This window comes from Gorilla gorilla, chromosome 12, assembly GCF_029281585.2.
Source record: "Gorilla gorilla gorilla isolate KB3781 chromosome 12, NHGRI_mGorGor1-v2.1_pri, whole genome shotgun sequence".
Classification (NCBI taxonomy): domain Eukaryota; kingdom Metazoa; phylum Chordata; class Mammalia; order Primates; family Hominidae; genus Gorilla; species Gorilla gorilla.
Genome location: NC_073236.2, coordinates 99,581,509 through 99,601,142, shown reverse-complemented (window position 1 = coordinate 99,601,142; position 19,634 = coordinate 99,581,509). Strand labels below are relative to the sequence as shown.

General features: G+C 36.5%; 1 protein-coding gene across 22 annotated transcripts in view; it reads right to left on the bottom strand.

Moving 5' to 3' along the window:
- SLC8A1 (solute carrier family 8 member A1) overlaps nucleotides 1–19,634 on the bottom strand; it is a 414,612-nt gene that overhangs the window by 75,141 nt on the left and 319,837 nt on the right. For 12 of the 22 annotated variants that reach the window (XM_063695921.1, XM_063695923.1, XM_063695920.1 and 9 more), the window contains 4 exons: nucleotides 5,576–5,682; nucleotides 2,452–2,472; nucleotides 2,016–2,033; nucleotides 1,899–1,913 (listed from right to left, as the gene is read on the bottom strand). In XM_063695921.1, coding sequence (XP_063551991.1) covers nucleotides 1,899–1,913; nucleotides 2,016–2,033; nucleotides 2,452–2,472; nucleotides 5,576–5,682 — 161 coding nt within the window. Of the gene's footprint in view, nucleotides 1–1,898; nucleotides 1,914–2,015; nucleotides 2,034–2,451; nucleotides 2,473–4,940; nucleotides 5,045–5,575; nucleotides 5,683–19,634 lie in introns of all 22 variants that reach the window. The other 10 variants (XM_063695927.1, XM_063695928.1, XM_055377763.2 and 7 more) reach the window with 5 other exon arrangements.

The window sequence follows — 19,634 nt, the reverse complement described above, 5'->3', positions numbered from 1 at the left end:
GCGTGGTGGCACGTGCCTGTAGTCCCAGACACTCGGGAGGCTGAGGCGGGAGAATCGCTTGAACCCTGGAGGTGGAGGTTGCAGTGAGCCGAGATCGCGCCACTGTACTCCAGCCTGGCAACAGAGTGAGACTCCATCTCAAAACAAAATCCTGACACATTTAATAATAAAACAGAAAGATATTCAAACACGTCAATGCGTTTTAACAGAGCATCCTAGTAGCCACAGGTTTTTAGTTAGGGTCTCTTTATCAGATTTCACAGGATGGAAGGTGCTGTTGGATAGTACACTATTTCTATAATGGTTGACTTAAAAACATTATTACTTCAATTCAGTCATGAAGACTGGCTTGCCAAATTTATACCTTCTTCAAATCTCCCAGGGATAACTAATTTATCCTTGGGTGACAGAATTAGAGTGTTTACAAGGGGACTTCGAGCAGTTAAAATGATGGAATGAGAAAAAGGAGATAAAAGTTTAAAAAAAGGAGTATAAATTCCTGCACTTGATTTAAAAAATAACCTTTAGTAGTGCACAATTGGGGACATCTGACCCAGAAGAGCTTCAGATGAATCAGATTTAAGAAATCCAACGCAAAGACTTGTCCTGTTTAACATTCTTATCCCTTCCAACTTCTGTGTCTCTCAGAGTCTATGAATCATTTTGTCATTAAATGCCATGTCTAGAGAGAAGCAGTGGAGAGCAACAGCCCATGTGAAACGGCCCACATGAAACTGCACATATTTAGAAAATTCTACTTCGGACAGAATCACATTGGAATTGCTTGTTCACGAGTTTACACTAACAGTGGATTAAGTTCATCCCAATTCCCAACATAGTATTTTCATGATCAGAAATTTGAAGTATATTTTCTTCTAAATATTTTTGTTCAGATTTCTGATTTCAAAATTTTGATATCTGCACAATATATTGGAAAATTTTGATATTGGCACAATATATTGGAAGATGTCACATACTGATATAGAATGTAGGCCATTAAAGATATCTTCAACCTACAGCTTCAGACATACCTACTGTTTAAATATTTATCTCTCTCTCTAAATGTGCACAGATGACTCTAAAAGGGTGAGAAGATATTTAGAGACAACAGAGGATGCTGTAAGGAAATATCTTTGTTTTGTACACAAGAATATAGTTTTAGAGTTGTGCTAAATAATGCAATCAACACAGGCTGAGTACCATTCTAAATTTAAATGTTTGAAACTTTTTAATTTTGACATTTTGAGTTTTTATAGAATACTTTGTAATATGCTTCAAGTGGCAGAAATATTACTCATTACCATGTTATTAATACTAAAACCTAAGTCCCCAGAGAAACCCTCAGATTGGTGTGGTGGGATGAGGGGAAGGCTCTGCTCAACATGATATTATATTATGTATTATAAGTTATATATTTACATACATAATTTATGAATTAAAATTTATGTGTTAAAGTGATGTATTTTTACGTATTTTCTCAACATGTATTTTTATGTATTTTCTCAATATGGCATTTATGTGTTATTAGGATCCTGAGCTTGGACCACGGATCTATCTTGGATGTCAGCTTCTATGTTTCTCTGAGGCTAGCAATTGTGTCACCTTATTCTAGAGCTCTTTGGAGCCTCTATCAGGGAACTGTACATCATTAGCACTATGTGAACATTTGTAAATTGGTCAGTGTCAAAATATGAACAGTTACAGTTTTTCCATATGAACAGCTTATAAACACAACACACACACATTATTAATTTGTAAAACGTTAAATGTGTAAAACCAGCAAGAGCACACCATGTGCCACAGTTAAATATTAATGCAAGTTACATAAGATGTAGGTTTGGATTGATGGTTAAGGGTATTTGGGGAAAAATAAGGAACATTAAAAAAATAAGTCTTACCAAACAGGTATTTTCCTTCATTAAAAGCAAATAAAAATGAGAAATTTTTTTTAATGTAATAACATCTGGTGAGAAGACAGTAAAAGTTAGATAGCATTAGACTTGAAAAATTCATACCTGTTATTGTGAAGCCACCTAAAAAAGAAAAAAACAACAACAAATGTTATAATTTGACACTCTACATAAAAAATACCAGTGACATCAGACTGCCTGACAACCCACCCAAGGTACTTGCCAAATTATATTTACAATTAAGAAGACTAGGAAAACGTTCATGACTGAATCACTAATCATTCTTTTAAGATTATGAGATTTAATGCACAAATTTAATTCTTGTGCATACCTAAGAAATCACCGATTTTTCAAAAGGTTGTACTAAATTAAAAATGCAATATAAACTATTTGACCTTGACAAAATGAGGTCAATGGCCCTAAACAATAATCTTGCTAGCAAGTCAAGAGAAATAAAAGTCACAGAGCTACTATATCACCTGATGGAAATGGAAAATAATCTAGAAAAATGGAAAGGAAATGCAAGAAATGAAATGCTTACCAAGCTCATTCAATAACAGGGCTGTGAAGGAAACAGACAAAGACAAACACAGAATAAGAGACCAGATGAATAATGAAAGTAAGAGGAATATCAGCAGAAAGAAATCCAGGCAGATCTGATTACAGTGGTAGGGAGCCACTGCTAAAAATGGGTATACCCCAAAGAAATATAGTGATGGGAATATTTCTGAATAAACAATCCCAACTGAAATTTCTGAAAATGTGTGTGATTGAATACATACATATATGTGTGTGTGTGTGTATATGTATTTCACCTTATATATAATTTCTTTACATTTAATAAGACATTTCTAGTATATATGTTTATACCTAGTATGTAAATCTAGTTTACCAAATACAGTAGAAACATTGTATGAAATTCATTCTTAACTTGATATGAGTGAGGCTTCCTCATTAAATATTGCCTGGGATTTGGTCAATCCAACATATGGAAGTCTTAAATCACCCAGGAACTCAGGTATCACACCTTTTATTCAGTAAGTACAGGTGAAACATCCTGGGAAATTCCATTTTGGGTTCCCTGCCTGGAAAGAAAGTTTAGCCCGAGGTAAAGCACTATCTTGGGATGTTCTATTTGGGTGATATTTTGTCCACCAAGAATTGCTTATGTTTTAAAATCCTTAAAGCTTAATAGTCCCAGGAATTAACACCTATTTGTGTCCTTATCTGTGACTTCTGTACATTATTAGATAACCAGAATCCTTCTAGTGGACATATCATCCCAGGAAACTGACAGGGCATTGGGTTGGGGGGAGGGGGACGTATAATTTGTCTTTCAGGTTATGTGCTTTAACCCCAGAATGTACTGTAGCACTTCATTTTAGTAAAAGCAACCTTGCTAAATATATCAAATTATTTCCTGAGTTGAAGATGGGAATGTTACAGTTACTTTTTTGGGCCCAGTTTTCTCTCTAATGATAGTGGCATTAGAGGATACTTTCTTAAAAAAGTCAGTAATTTATTAATAGTGACAAGAATCCACTTGGCGGGTATGAAACTGGATAGTGCTATTATTAAGGAATTTTAATTTGCTGTTACATGACAGCATATTTTACTAAAATGGCAATTGAAAGAGCAGAATCCAAGATGCTCCTCCTTGAGATAAAGTTCTTTGGAGGAATACATTGAGAAGACAGTGCTTTCTCCTGTATGTTAATGAGGCATTTTGGATCCCATCTTTTAAGAAATCAGCATAATTTTCTGGTCTCTTTTTCTTCTGTCTACCATCTATGGAGCATATTAAATAGGCTTCATTAAAACAGGCCTTGAGTGCTCCTTTTTCCATCACTCCAAATACTCCTGTTGCCATCTTGAACTTGATTAACACAGAAACATATGTATTTTTTCCCGCCAACGGACTGTGAGGCCACAAACATGGGACGAACGTGGGATAAATTTTCCTATGTGTCTACATAGCAATTAGTCCTATATATTTTATTTTTCCCTCTACTTGTAAAAGCATAAATTTCTTACAAAGCGGCCCATCTCATTAGATCATACTGCTCTCACCAATTGTTTGTATGAAACTAATAAGAGCTATTAATATGTGGTCTGCTTATTTTACACAACAAGTAAATCACCAGAATTCCTTTCAAAATGGCCACTATTAGAGGATAATTATATGAAGCCCTATGAACAATTCAGAATAAAAAATCCTCTGTAAAGCTGATACAAGATTGCTGTCTTTCCTATGAAATATATGCCATATATTAATAATCAGCAAAATCAGCAAAATCTAGTTATAAAGGACACTACTTTTATTTTTTCTTTTCATTATATATGTTAATAATTTACTAATTCTGTAAGTATCAAGAGATTTTGGAGCATAAAGCTATGTAGGCTTTGGTTTCATAGATATGGTGCCTTTTAAATGTTGTATTTGATGATATAAAAATACGCTAAAATGAGCACTAGAATATTGAAAATACTACTCTTTAAGGATCTTTGTTCTTATTAAATATTTTTAAACTGTGTTCTCCAAAGAAGCCTAATTATTTGAATTCTGAAGTTTCCTGTTAGTTGCCATTAGGGTCATCTACTAATACTAATAGGTATTAAGCAGTTTCTTTTTTCCAGCTTTATTGAGGTATGATTGATGAGGTATTAAGTAGTCTTTATCACTAAAATTTTAGGGGAGATTTAATAATTGGAGTGACATTTTAGAATAAACCGTGAGTAGTGAAAAACTAAACACATTCTTTTATGTAATCATTTCTAAATTACAGAAATCCCTTTCAGTGTTATTAAATCTGGTTGCAATCAAGGTTAGTTGGCATTTCCTGAAGAAAGTGGGCGTTGCCTGTTGCACTTGTGAATTAGGGAAGGGAAATGAAATTGCTAAAGCTTCAAAGGCAATGAAGTATAGTACTTGGAAGCCGAGGAAGAGGAGAGAGTTAAGTGTGAGAGTAGGGAGACACGGAGAGAGAAGAGTACAATTTCTCGCTGGTATGTCTTTGTTTACTCTCACACCTTTCATTCCTCTTCTTATCCATTTTGGTTCCTCAAGCACAAGGGAGAAACTGCACTCTTTCTCATATTCCTCACGGTCAAATATTCTAATGGTAATGATCTTCCTGTGGGAACACAAGACAAAGGCAAAACAAATGGTTGGAGTCACACGCTCATGCTCTTGGTGTCCACCAAGCTGAATGTTACTGTGATGTTATGGAGGGAGAACTGGCAGCACATGGGCCTCCTGAAGTATGTAAAAGGGCATCTTGGGTACTCTTGGCTGGCCCCCATTAAGTTTTCTTTGCTAATTTATCACTTTCACGAATTATTCCCGCTTCAGTTAGCAGTCAGTAGGTACCCCATTTTGGGGTATTTTGGCATGGCATTGCATGGCATCTGCAGCAACTTTCCCAGAAGTGGATGCTTGATTGACTGCCCTGAAAATTAGTCTCTCAGACGTTAATGTGCAGCGCAGCTAACGCTGGCTGATGTAGCTACAGGCCTGCCCACTGTGGCTCAGCATGAGATCTGTGCCCTGTTACATAGGTGGAGGGATGTGTGCATTGTAAGTCATGTTCTGAAGAGTGCAGGCATCCAGGGGTGGCACAGGCCAGCAGAAGCTGTTGGGCTCAGCCCTGGAGCAGCTCCCCCACCTTTCTTCTCACTCATCTCCACCAGGCGGGGCTCTCCAATCTCAAGGAAGAAGGTCTTGTTTTTCTCATACTCCTCATCATCAATTACCTTGACTGATATTGTTTTGCTGAAACAGAGAATAGAAATTGACGAACAAGGGGAAGAGGAAAGAGAAGAGAAGGAACATAGAGAAGAGGAAAGCAAGGTTAACCAGCTACACTTTCAGACAAACAGTAATCGAGAAACTTCTGTACTGTGAGTTTTTTCTTCAAGAATGGGTATCAGATAGGTATGAAAGATCAGAGATTTCACCCAATGCATAGCTCCCCTGCCCAGGGCCACAGAATTATTTTAGGTAAAATATAGCATTCAGTACTAATAGGTTTGTCATCATCATAAGGAGGAAAAGCAGAAAAACACAGATCACAATAATAAGAAAAGAAAAACACATTAATTTAGTAAATGCCTTAACCATTGGATTGTCTAAGCTATGCCCTGGAACTCACTCCTTTAGAACAAGTCAAAAAATCCCATCAAGATATTAATAGAGGTTATCTCTGAGCAATAGGCTTACAGGTCATTTTTTTCCTTCATTGTGCTTTATTGTAGTTCCAAATATAGTATTTTTATCATAAATTGTTATTAAAATAATAAATGAATAAAAATATCACAAAGAAAATATAGTCAAGTTATTTCACCCCACCCAATGTCTTAGAATCAAACTCTTATTCAGGTTAGTCAGATTCTCCAGCTAGACCACAGCAGGAAGTTGTTCATGTTTTGTTTGTCTTTCTAAAGATGGAAGCTGTGGCCTCACAACAGCTGTTTTGAAAGTGGGGTGGCAGCAGGTGGGAGTCAAAGTTGAGTTTTAACTTTCTATGAAACATGCCATTTACACTACTTTCAAACGTCACCAATACACCAAGGTGTTTTGGTTAGAATTCTTCCCGTAATCCAACCTTTAACAGTTCTTGCCTTATGGTGCTATGGCTATGAGTGACTGACAGGCAGGTAGGACAAATGTAAATATTATGCAAATCTCAACTTTCCATAAGCATTCTTGATGACTGTGAAAATAAACCAACCTAATGTTACCTTTTAATTAATAAGGGCTTAAACACTTCATATACTACAACTTATTAGAAGCCTCTTAAACACTGATTTGTCTTGAAAAAATGTTTCCAGTAACATTGGCCAAGAACAATTCTGATCAATGTTTTTGAAACAATGAGTGTTTGTAGACACGGAATTTTAATAGCATGGCCATTCTTTAATTTTGGTGGAGTTTTTTAGGTCTTCTGGAAGGAAATTGGTTTATAATCTTGTTTTTATTTTATTTATCTGTGCCATTAAGTTTCATTAGATCTATGCATACTAAAGAATATCAGTCTTCTTTCCTAACATGAAGGAGTCACAGGTAGAAGATACTTTTAATTCTCTGAATTTCCCAGCGCCTAATGCCAAATGCTTAAGTCTTGCTTTTTGGCTTAGCATTGTAGACCTGAGACCAAATGATTGGTTCTGGTTCCCTGAAACCCAATAACGTACTCTCTGTTCCTCAGCTAAAGAACATTCTTGAATGATACTCACATTCCAATTTCTCACTCCTAAAAAGCTGCAGCTCATGAAACTCCTTTCTATCTCATTTCTGTCCTCAAATACTGAAATATGAACACACTAGATGAACAGCTATAAGTGACTAAAGCCACAATCATCTTTTAAAGAGTGGTTAGATATTTACAAAACTACCAACAGTATGATAATGTCTAGTTACATGTATACTGTAAACAGCTCCTTCCTGACTTTTAGAATTATTTTTTAAATTTGCATCTTTATTTAGTATAAAAAATTATTCTGCTGTGACTCAACTAGAATATTTAATTTTTCCCTAATATCCAAAAAATATAAAATATTAGAGAAGGCACAGGAGGATGAATGTAAGGAATGATTATTTGATAATTAGAACTGAATTTGATGTTGTAAAACAGATCAAATTTGCTCTACACAAAAGTGCCAAATGTCTGTCCTCTTTGTCAACAAAACTTATGCATTTTGGGTATTAATTTCCATCTCACAGTCTTGCAATCTTAAACTTCAGTCGTACGTTTCTACAAAAACAAACAGCATGGTGAGACCAAGGGTAGGAAAGTGTTGATGGACAATAATAGGGCCACGCTACTGTTCTCTGCACTTGATGGCCCAACATCCGTTATCAAGATGCTTCATTGTAGGGTACATCAAACTGAAACCCCTCATTGTGAGAGTCATGTTGCAATATTCTTGTTAGCATTACTTAAAAACATTTGACGTTATATTTCTCCATCTTGTATTTGCAACCCACCCTGCATCTCATGACATATTTTATTGGATTATAGAAGTAAAGCACAGTGGGGATGGTAGAAGTAGCCTTGCTAATAGGGTGAATGTTTGTGTAGAAAAGGTACCTGTTTCATATTCACAAAGCAACTTATTCACAAATAAATAAATCACCAAACAACATATTGTTTCTAATCCTTGGTGAATATCATAAATATTTAAATCCTCTAATAGCTTTATTTTCTTTCTTTTTTTGTTGAGATGGAGTCTCACTCTTATTGCCCAGGCTGGAGTGCAGTGGTGTGATCTCGGCTTACTGCAACCTCCGCCTCCCAGATTCAAGCGATTCCCCTGCCTCAGCCTCCTGAGTAGCTGGGATTACAGATGCCCACCACCATGCCCAGCTAATTTTTGTATTTTTAGTAGAGACAGGGTTTCACCATGTTGGCCAGGCTGGTCTGGAACTCCTGACCTCAGGCGATCCACCCGCCTTGGCCTCCCAAAGTGCTGGGATTACAGGGGTGAGCCACCACACCTGGCCTATTTTCTATACTCTAAGTAGCTGATGAGTGTGGGAAACACAGTTATATAGCTCCATACAATTTGCTTGCATATAAAATAAGCATTTATGATTTATCACTAGCATATCCCTATTCATAGGATCACAATTCTTAGAAAATTTTGAAGTACTTGATAACTATGATACTGGAAAAATCAAAGATGAAGAAAAAGAAAAAAGTACTTTTGTAGGTGCCTGGCAAAGACATCTAAAACAGATGGAATTTGCATAATGGCATATCATTTCAAAATCATTAGTAATAGAATCAATAATGCTCCTGACAGGAAGAGCCACTAAATTATATATTGATTTCACTCCTCTTGCACAGTAAAGCTATTAATAGGAAACTTGATTATTAAAGGACATTTCAGTGGATCTAAAGTGGCGGGATGAAGTCAGTCCTTATGAATTAGCCCTTTAAATCAACAGAGGCAAAAATCAGAAGGCACTGGTAATGTTCACCTTTTGCTTCAGAACAGAACAATTTCTCCCCTTAGCAAAGGTAGCTGAGGTGAAATAAACCAATGTAATTTTTAAAGGAACACATCCTTGGGATGTCTCCTTTTCACTTTCCAGAGCCTAATGCATGAAAGATATTGCTACCTTCCTTCACAGGGGATAGTATGGGGTTGGTTTGGTGAAGATGTCAGTTATTTTGGCTTGATAATCAGCAGAAGCATGTTCCTCACAGTTCTGCAGTAGAAAGAATCTCAAGGACTGACGGAACCTTGAATGTCCTCCAGTTGGCCCCATTGCCACACCAATCCCATGTCCACAGGACTTTTGCACTGTCACAAGGACTCCAGCTCCCTGAGAACATACATCCATTTTGGCTGTTCTGTTCTGTTTACCAACGGGAAACATAGCTGTTGCTACTTCTTTTCTTTAAATAGACAGGTTAACAAAAACAAGACTGGAACTGTTGGGTAGACACAGTCCTTCATCCAAATATAATTCTTGCATTTTTACTGCACTGATAAAGAACAAATAGAAAAACTGGTATCATGCAACTTTCAACTATTATAATTATTATAAAGACAGGAAAACTCACTTCTTTTTTACAGCTTTTCAAATTTGAGCAGTATACTATAAAAACTGTGGTTTCTGGAAACTAGCAAAGCAGCTACAAATCTTACGATAGCATTAAAATATTTCTTAATATGGCCAAAAATTTTATGGAAGTACATTTTGGTTCTATTTCTAAAAAAAAGAAAAAGAAAAAAACATTCGGTTAAGAAAGATCAATTTATTCAGTGGAAAAATACAGATCATTCCTTTTGAAGTTTGCAGTGCCTTTTATTTGATGATACCAAACCAACATCTATACTTTACTTCCCAGTCTCTCTCTTATCTTATGTGTCTCAAAGGACCTGAACATCTTCAAACAGACTACCAAGGAGTTCTTATATCTGGTTTTGACTCAGGCAGACAGTCAGAAAAGAAAGAAAGATGTGGCTTTATTAATGAGGGTTGAAAAAGAAAGTCTCTTCAAAATATATTTTAGTTTCTCATTGTTAAGCCAAAGTGGTACCACAGTCTCTTTTTCAACTTAAGCCTCAATTTGTCCTTCTGTGGTTTCTTTTCTTTAAGTCTGCCCTTGATGTTGGGAGAAGATCAGGAAAGGATGAAATGGAGGATTAAAGAGAAGAGACTCCTCCATTTTAGATCCTTACACAAAAGATTTTAGTAAGGATTTCACATATTTAGATGCTTACAGTTGCTTTTTGTCTTTTAAGATTTACACTGTCCTTAGACATTCTCAGAGGCCAGTGGAATGATAGGCTCTTTGCATTTCTTAATTCACAGATCTTCATAACAGCCCTAGAAGTAATTCCTACTACCTGCGATTGACAGGGAAAACAATGACTCTCAGAGAAGTTGGTAACTTCCAAGGTCACAAAGTAAGTCTCCTGTGACTGGCTTCAGGAACCAAAACCTTTCAATCATATGACTCAAAATTAGCCACTAGGTCCCTTATTCATTCAACTGTGCAGTATTTTTATGGCCACTTTAAAGGATCTGGATCATTACTTTAATAACGAGTTTTATTGTTTCATATTTACATTAACAAAGAATGACTATGAACAATGATAGAATTTCAATTCTGTTTTTAAAAGGACTGCAGCACATGTTATATTCCATGATGGCTGCTTTAAAAAGTTAAATCATTGAGGAGATAAAGGTTTAATTAAAAAGAGCAATGAGCATGCAATGGCTCACCAACTCTGAGGACTCTGAATAGTCAACCAGCTGTCTCAGCATCAGCCTCACCTAAAGTGGGGGACTTGTTAGAATTGCAGAATCATAGGCTCCATCCAGGCCCACAGAATCTGCATTTTAACAAGATCCCCAGATGACTCTTATGTATGCTGAAGTCTGAGAGGCATCAATCTAGAGTGGACAATGGGTTCTTGTTATTAAGTTGGATGATAAACCAATAGGCTGGTAGTAGTCGGGCTTGTGTTTTGGACCCAGCTGCATATTAGAATCACCTGTGGGATTTTGCAAACTAGAAATACCTAAACCCACTCCAGATCAGTTAAATCAAATTCTCCTTGTGGGAGCCCAGCATGAATATAGATTTTAAAAGTTTCTGGATAAGTGCAGTGGCTCATGCCTGTAATCCTAGCACTTTGAGAGATCGAGGTGGGAGGATAGCTTGAGTCCAGGAGTTTTAGAGCAGCCTGGGCAACAAAGCGAGATCCTGTTTCTACGAAAAATCGAAAAAACAACACACATGCAAAAAAAACCAGATGGGTGTGGTAGTGCTTGCCTGCACCCCAGCTACATGTGAGGCTGAGGTGCGAGGATGGCTTGAGCCCAGGAAGTTGAGGCTGCAGTGAGATGTGATCATGCCACTGCACTCCAGAACTGTGAGACAGAGACATTGTCTCAATCAATCAATCAATCAATCAATAAAAATGTTTAAACATTAAAAGTTTTTTAGGTGCTTCTAATATGCAGCCAGGGCTTGCTTTAAAAGGATACATTAAATAATAATATACATAAAATAAAGAATATATAGAATTGTGAGACAGTAATAGTCCAAACTAAATTTTAGATCTAATTAGCAAGGTAGGTGGAAACATGGGAAAATCATTTTGTTTTGTCTTTTACTCCTGCTCTTTTCTGGATTATAAAATGTACTTAAAGTTGTTTTCCCCTCTCAAGAAATGACGGTCTCTGCAGGCAACCTTAATAGTATAGGTGAGAAAACACCTTTAGTATTCAGGCATCAGCGTTTACACTCATGCACAGTGATTTCCTTCTCAAGAAAGTGATGGGAGCTCTGGCGATATGTTTTTACACAACAGTGATTATATCTGGAAAGTAGACAAATTAAGCATTTCAATTGCCGCAGAAGACAGTAATGCCTCATGTCCCTGCCACAGAGCCTCTGAGCCATGTCAATGAGGGGCCATGTCGGGAACTGGAACTTTCCCACATGTAAGCCATCACACTCCCAGACTCCAGAAAGACCTGACCCAGGACTGACCACGCATGAACCTGGCAACTTCTCTGACCACAAGGAGTTTGAAATTTAATCCACAGGACACTTGATGTTAAAAGCTTCAGGATAAACTCCTCTTACAGCTTACAAAGACAAACTAACCAAAAAAAAAAAAAAAAAAAAAAAAAAGGAAAAGAAAGAAAAAAAGACGGGCAAAGGATCTGAATGGCATTTCTCCACAGAAGATAAACAAATGGCCAATAAGTACATAAAAACATGGTCCACATAATTAGCTATCAGTGAAATGCAAATCAAAGCATCTGGGAGATACCATGTCACACCCACTAGGATGACTACGATAAAAATGACAGACAATAACAAGTCTTGGTGACAATGTAGAGAAATTGGAACCCTCATACACTGCTAATAGGAATGTAAAATAATGCAGCCACTTTGGAGAAGCCCTCAAAAGTTTAAAAATAGAATTACCATGTGAACCAGCAATTCCACTGTATGCCAAAGAGAATTAAAAACATGTATTCACACAAAAACTTGTGCACGAATTTTCATCGCAGCATTATTCATAATAGCCAAGAAGTGGAAACAACTTACGTTCATCAGCTGATAAATGGATAAATAATATGTGGTGTATCCACACAGGGGAATATTATTTTGCAATAAAAAGGAATGATGTAGTGATACATGCTACAACATGGATGAACCCTGAGAACATCATTCTAAGTGAAAGAACCCAGACACAAATGGCTACATGTTGTGTGATTACATTTATAGGAAAAGTCCAGAATAGGCAAATCCAGAGACAGAAAGCAGATTAGTGATTGCCTCAAGCTGGGGACTTGGAGATAAAAGGCCGGGTGGGGTGGAGGGAGTTGGTGACTGCTGATGGGTATTTGGAATAATGAAAATGTTCTAAAATTGATTGTAGTGATGGTTGCACAATTCTGAGGACATATAAAAACCCAATTAATTGTATATTTTAAATGGTTGAATCCTATGTTATGTAAATTATGTCTTAATAAAGCTAGCATTTAAAAAAATAAGCTTTAGGCTAAATTCTAGTCTTTAGAAAAGGCTGTTTCCTTGGGTGAGAAAAGGTTGTCAGAATGTTTGAAGTTTTCAGTAAGGAGTTTCAAATTTTGCTAGTACAGCCAAATAGAAAACTGTGGTTTACACAGTTTTCATTTACATGAAAGCTAAGCGCCACTGCTGTGTCTGTCTGTACCCTATTCCTTTCCTCAGGATTTTGCACGGAATGCTGGTTGCCCCCTCCAGGATCAAGGACTAAGTTGTACTTTGACACACTAAGCAGTTCTGGTGGCTGTTACCTCAGGCTGGCTTCCTTGACTCCTTTCTTTTCCCCAAAATATAAGGTATTATGAAAATGTCAGAAGCAGCTTTTCTTGCATTGTGTTTACTGTAAAAGCAAAGGAAATGATTATAATCATAAGGAGGCCTGCTGCCTTTGCAAAGTCAATAGCTCTGTTCATATCACCTTGGGCATTCGCTAGTTCTTTTGTTGGCATTTATTTCTTACTACCTACAGGAGATGATGAGCTTGCCATGGGTTGCCTTTGTATCACTTGGTTTAAATTCCTGGTGCATTTTTAAGCCTTTTTTCCTTTCAAAAGTTGATTGGTGAGTTGCTTAGTTATTTGGGGTTAGGGAAAGGAAGGAGCAGTCAGAGAAGATCCATGCATATATTATCATTTTCTGTAAGTGACCCAAACCAACTCCTCCATCTAGTAAACATTTCAAATGGAATAAGGACAGGTTGCTATTCATATTATTTCTACTAATATTTTTACATCATTTTTAGATTACTGGTGAGATATTTTGGGCATGGATTCATTTGGGGGGATAGTCATAAAAACAGGACCGAATCATGACTTAAATCTATTGTTTCCTTTCTCGAAATCTTGAGAGAATTAATCCAGAACTCAACATTACCCAGGTTTGTAACTTGGCTCTGCTACTTTCTAGCCAAGGTATTTGGGTCACTTCTGGCATCTTTCTAAACATCAATGTTGTAAATCTATCAAATGAAGATAACAGAACTTACTTCACAGTGATTATGATGTTCACAGTGTTTTGATGATTAAATAATGGTTATCATCATTTATCAAATATGGATAATGAAATTCACAGGTTATTGCAAAGATTAAATAATATATTGCATGCAAAAATTATTTTGTAAAGAGCTAATGAAATGTTAGGTACTGTTATTCTTAACAGTTGAAAAGGAGTGGCTCGTTTTGCAGTTCTTGCCTGCCTGTTTACCCAGTTACTAAAAGCAGCAATTGGCAGATGGTAGAGTTGTGGGTCAGGAAATATTCAATGGAGTAATAAGCAATACCCTCAAATCCACTCTCATATATAACTTTGGATCAAATCCCATATAATGGGGCATCCAAGTCCAGAATCCGAAACTCAGGAACGCAGGGAGCACAGCTCTGCCAGGTTCTCACTCACCACTAGCAGGATACGCACAGGGATCTGAAGTCATGCTTTTCCTGGAGCTCCTGCTATGAGGCCTAGCCTGACAAACGGTGGTGGTGCTGTTCTGTAATTTAAATAGACTCCAAGGACAAGAGTTGCTAAAGTAGCTAAACCAAAGTAATTCTCCAGGAGGCCTTGTTGTCCATGCCCTGATCTTTTGGTATTGTCAAATGGTTATTGAAATCATTGCTTCAAGCAGAGCAAGAGACAGCGACAGCTAAAATCCTGCTGTTCCCAGGGAGACCAAGGGAGCTTTAGAGAGCTCTGGAGTTGGGGTTTTCTAACATAACCTTGCCCTATTTTACTTTCCTCTGCCAACTATGGAAACTTAACGGCAACCAATTCATTTTGTCAAATGCAAAATAAGAATAAATTTAGTTCTTTAGTCTATGTTTTTAGCAATCAGTTGTCAGTGTCAGTGTCCAAAAAACAAATATATGAGCTACTTTTCTGTCCCTAGAAGACATTCTGGTTGACTACTTGAAAGAGATACTACAGGGATCCATAGTTATTGTTTTTAATAAATAATAGGCTAGTCAGTCTAGTATCCCCACAATGTTCTATGCTATTATGGTAGGTTTCAGAGAAGATCAGGTGAGTAAGTTTGCTAAGACAAAATTACATGGGTGTATTAAAAATTGACCAGAATTTTGTGATATATAAAATGTATACCTTACCATTGCCTCACTCTTCTGCAGTTGATAAACTTCAGCCTTAAGGAGGGTAAAGCAATAAGGACCTGGGGTCTGTTACCTACACATGCCTGCTGAGACCATTTCTCTGCTCAGTGAAAATTAAAGTGGATCAAGCATAGGGTACCATGTTGAAATATGGCAAAATAGACGCAAATTGATTTTTTATTGCTTAAAAATATTGGCATTGTGCAAATTCTATGAGAGGGTCACATTTAACAAAATGATGGCAGATGCTTGGCATCGTCAAACTTATTAGTTGACATTCTTATAAGACTACATATTTTTCTATAATCTGAGATCTTAACTGTACTCCTTAAATGCAGATTCTCTAGAAAGTAATATTTTAACAAAATGTTCAAAGTTTAAGGTAACGTTTAAAATGATTTGTGGCAAAGAGCATCTTTTCTAGAAATGAAACACATCAACATCTTTGTCTGGTTCAGTTTTAGAAAGATCAGTTCTCCATTTGCCACTGCCTATTACGAGAATTTAGAATGACAATGAAATTGATGCTGCTGGATTCAGACTGCTGGTTGCCCAACCTTTTCAAAATCTCTCTTCATCCTGAACATTTTAAACATTCCTGGAAGGTCATCAGACTCGTTCCAGAGATTATTTCTACCTTTGGTCTTTCTTCCCATGTTACGTTTCTTTTTTCAAAGTAAAAAGTGTCAAGGAAAACTCTGGAAGGACTTCACTCCTGGAATGTTATAGAACAGCAGCTAGAATATGCTGAAAGCATCTCTGTCAGAAAGAGGTCAACTTTAAAATAAGAACACCAGGAAATGAGCTGGGCTTTCTTAAGTTTTAAAATTCATATTCTCTTTCTCTGTTTTCCCTCCTTCCCTCTCTGTGTCCCTGGCCACAAAATGCACAGTGGCAAATCAATCTCTGTCTGCATGTACTCTTGTAAAACATTCTTAAAGATGGATGCCAGATATTTTCTTGAACATGGCTAAAAGAAACCAATAATTAGTGAATTGGTGCTGATTTTTAAATTTCACATTTTAATTTTATGTCTAATATTGTATTGGTATTTCACATTAGATTAGGAGACAAGAGAATAGGACCTTAGGTATTAGTAAAGCTAATTTACTAATATCAAGGGGTAGACTAGTAGAAATCAATACCAGATTTCTTTTTTTAAATAAAATTTTTGGTGTATCCCTTTGGCTGTTGCTTTTCCTGATAACCTGGATAAAACTAAACTTGATTCTCAACAGAGTTCTGTCCTTGTCTATATGAAACATCATAAATTGCCAGAAGGAATAATAGTCCGTATTAGCAAGTTTATATTCCATGGGTTCTTTCTCACTAAATACAATGTGGATTGCTTTAGGATAATGTATATTCTTTTAAAGCATTTTCCTGCATATTATTATGTTTATTATCGAGACGGAGTCTCGCTCTGTCGCCCAGTCTGTAGTGCAGTGGTGCAATCTCGGCTCACTGTAACCTCTGCCTCTCAGGTTCAAGTGATTCTCCTGCCTCACCCACCTGAGTAGCTGGGACTACAGAAGCATGCCACCGCGCCCAAATAATTTTTGTATTTTTAGTAGAGACAGGGTTTCACCGTGTTGGCCAGGCTGGTCTCAAACTCAGGTAATCCCACCCACCTCAGCCTCCCAAAGTGCTGGGATTACAGGCATGAGCCCCTGTGCCTGGCCCATTTTCCTGCATATTAAAGTAATACTTGCTAGTTATTGCAAATTTGAGAAATGCAGAAATGAAGAAAAAGTCACCCATAATCCTATCACTAGAAATTAACATTTTAAAATGTTTGGTTTTAGCTTTTAATGAAGTTGCCAAGAATATTATGAATTTTTGATGTTTTTCTATGGATGAGCTACTTGGGCTTAGCTCTTTTAGAGGCCAAAGTTTATTTTCCCTACAATCCTCCTCACATGCTTGGGCCCCACCCTGGACTCTTAATGTAGAAGGTAACGTTCCCCATCTTCTCTTTCTATTGGCTTGTAAGGAAGTTCTTGTCTGAATTCTGCCATATGGAAAATTTTCACATACATTTTTAAAAGGAGAAATTCTCTCCTCGGTCATTACTAACCTTTTGGCTGGTTTTGCTGGAAAAGTTTTCAGGATTCATCTGCCAATGTTGTTTCCCTAGAAGGCCATCCTGGCTACCTCGCTAAGCATCTTATTTGTTCTGTAACAAAAAATTCTTCATGCTAAATCACTCGCAAATGCCATGCTGCTTAGCGCGCTTCTGCTAATCACCCATTCCCAAGTTTGTCATCAAAATAGCATTAGTTATTTTCCACTCAACTTCAGCCCTCATCTTCCCAAGCCCTCCACTTTTCAATCTAGAAGCACAATCTCTCAATCCTTAATCACAGAAATCTCTCTGTTCACTTCTCATTATACACATACGCAAACTGAGACTCAGTGAAATTAACCAATGCCTCAAAGCTAGTGGATGCCAGAATTAGGATTAAAACTCATCTTCAGACTCCGAATCCACATCTGTTATTTGTTTATTCTGCCATTATCCTAGTGTTTTTCTTCTCGATGCTGCTAAAATCTAATTCACCACTCCTCATAGAAAACTTTTCTTTTTCTCCTCTCTTTTTAATTAAGTAAAAACCGATGCTGATAACAGAAAGAAATGCATGATTTTCTTTGGTAACTCAGTACCATTTCATCATTGTCCGTCACGCTGAGGGATGCCTAATAAATTCAATGGCTCACGCAATGGAAACAAATACTTCCTTTAGTAAGGATGGCTGTGTTGAATCTTGGCCTGAAAGATCTTTGACCTGAAACAAAACTACAACATCCACAGAAACACTACATAAAGTGTACAGGTAAAATAATAGTCAATCAAAATCAACCCCTAGTCTTATTATTATTCTCAAGTCTTCTGGGCATCACACTTAGCAGTTGCCTGTCTCTCCACTTTTCTTCCTTCTTCAAACATAGTCACGGTATGCAGCCCCTCTCTACCACTAGACATGGTCAATAACTGTGTGTGTGGGTGTTTTCCCCTTAGAAAATCTATTTGCACTTTTAAAGGAATATTCATTTTCTAATTCAAAAGGGGGTAATTGTGAAAAGAACTGGCTTTACAACAATGTGGTAAGCTTGTAGGCATAGTGAGTAGTGTGCCTCTATATGGTGAAATACTCCTTGAATGTCTAATCCCAAACAAGTAAAAATTAAATATAGTATAAACTACAAAGTAAAAGTCACTACCAACAAAATATCAAGGGCATCAATATGCCTCCTGTTTTCTGCTTTCTGCTGCTACTTTCTACTCCTTGCAAGGTCCAGTGATGTACCCACTAACTGTGGACTCTCACCGAACTTTTCACTATAGCACTTATTTGAATGTTTAAATCTTTTCTGGGTATTCCATTTGGCTTAAAAACACATCAATTGTCATTTTGGAGTTCATATTCTTGATAGAAGGGATCCAAACACTTTATAGGTAAGCATCACAAGATAAAATCAGCAAGACAATTTAGCTATTTACTGGTACTTGCAATTTAAAGCTTAAAATCAAAATCAACCAAAACCAGAACAGACTTTATTGGGTTTAAACTAGAAATGTATTTTGCTTTCTTTCCCTTTTTTGTTTCTTGTTTGTGATGGAAGCTTCCCCAGTTAGACTTTATAGAACCAGAGCAGGTTTGCAAAATGCAAATAATGACACTGTTTAACAAAATTGAACCACTGGACCAAACAGTGAGAAAGTACTTGCTGAGCAATTCCTGGGTTAATTACAGGCTTCTGATGAGCTACATTTAATGTGCCCATTGATTGTAGAGGAAAATCTGTAAGTAAGCTTTGAAAATTTTTTTAAATTTTGTTATGGATCATGTGTAGTTCAGTTAGGGCTCAAAAAAGCGAATCTTCACCCCTATTTCAGCTTTTGACCCAGACATAATCTTATAGGGAAATGTTGTTGTTTTGAGGATTTTTATTAGTTTTTAAATTTTGTAGGAAGTCTGTGCTTTTGTTCAGAGAATCATGTAGGTAGAGAGGACCTACGGGATCTAGATTTGCATTTGCAATAGAGTTACAGCTTTTAGCAGCATTATGTAGTCACTTCATATTTCAATTTAAATATAAAATAAGACAAATTATATGTAACCCACAAGGTTAATATGGAAAACAAATAAAATAATTTATATAAGAGATTTTTTTCACACTTTAAGCATTTTCACATGTGCTTTCATTATCTAACTTAATCGCATTATTGCAACTGAGCAAACTTAGATTTCTTGATTCCAACAATCTTTCTAGTAAGCTAAAGCTTCCTCAGCTGTAATTCAAAAATATATATGGGGCATTAATATCAATATTATAATATTCACTTTGGAAAATAAGAGTTTTCTGTGTGAATGAAAAAGCAATGATTTCTGACACCTATCCATGGATCTCCTTTTAGAGGTTTTTTTACATTTATATAACTAAAGCCTTTCAAAATTGTAGCAGCAGATACAATTGACTGCTAGAACATGAGCAAATACTTTATTAAATATTTATGATAATTTCTTATTGAATTTTAACATTTATATTAACTT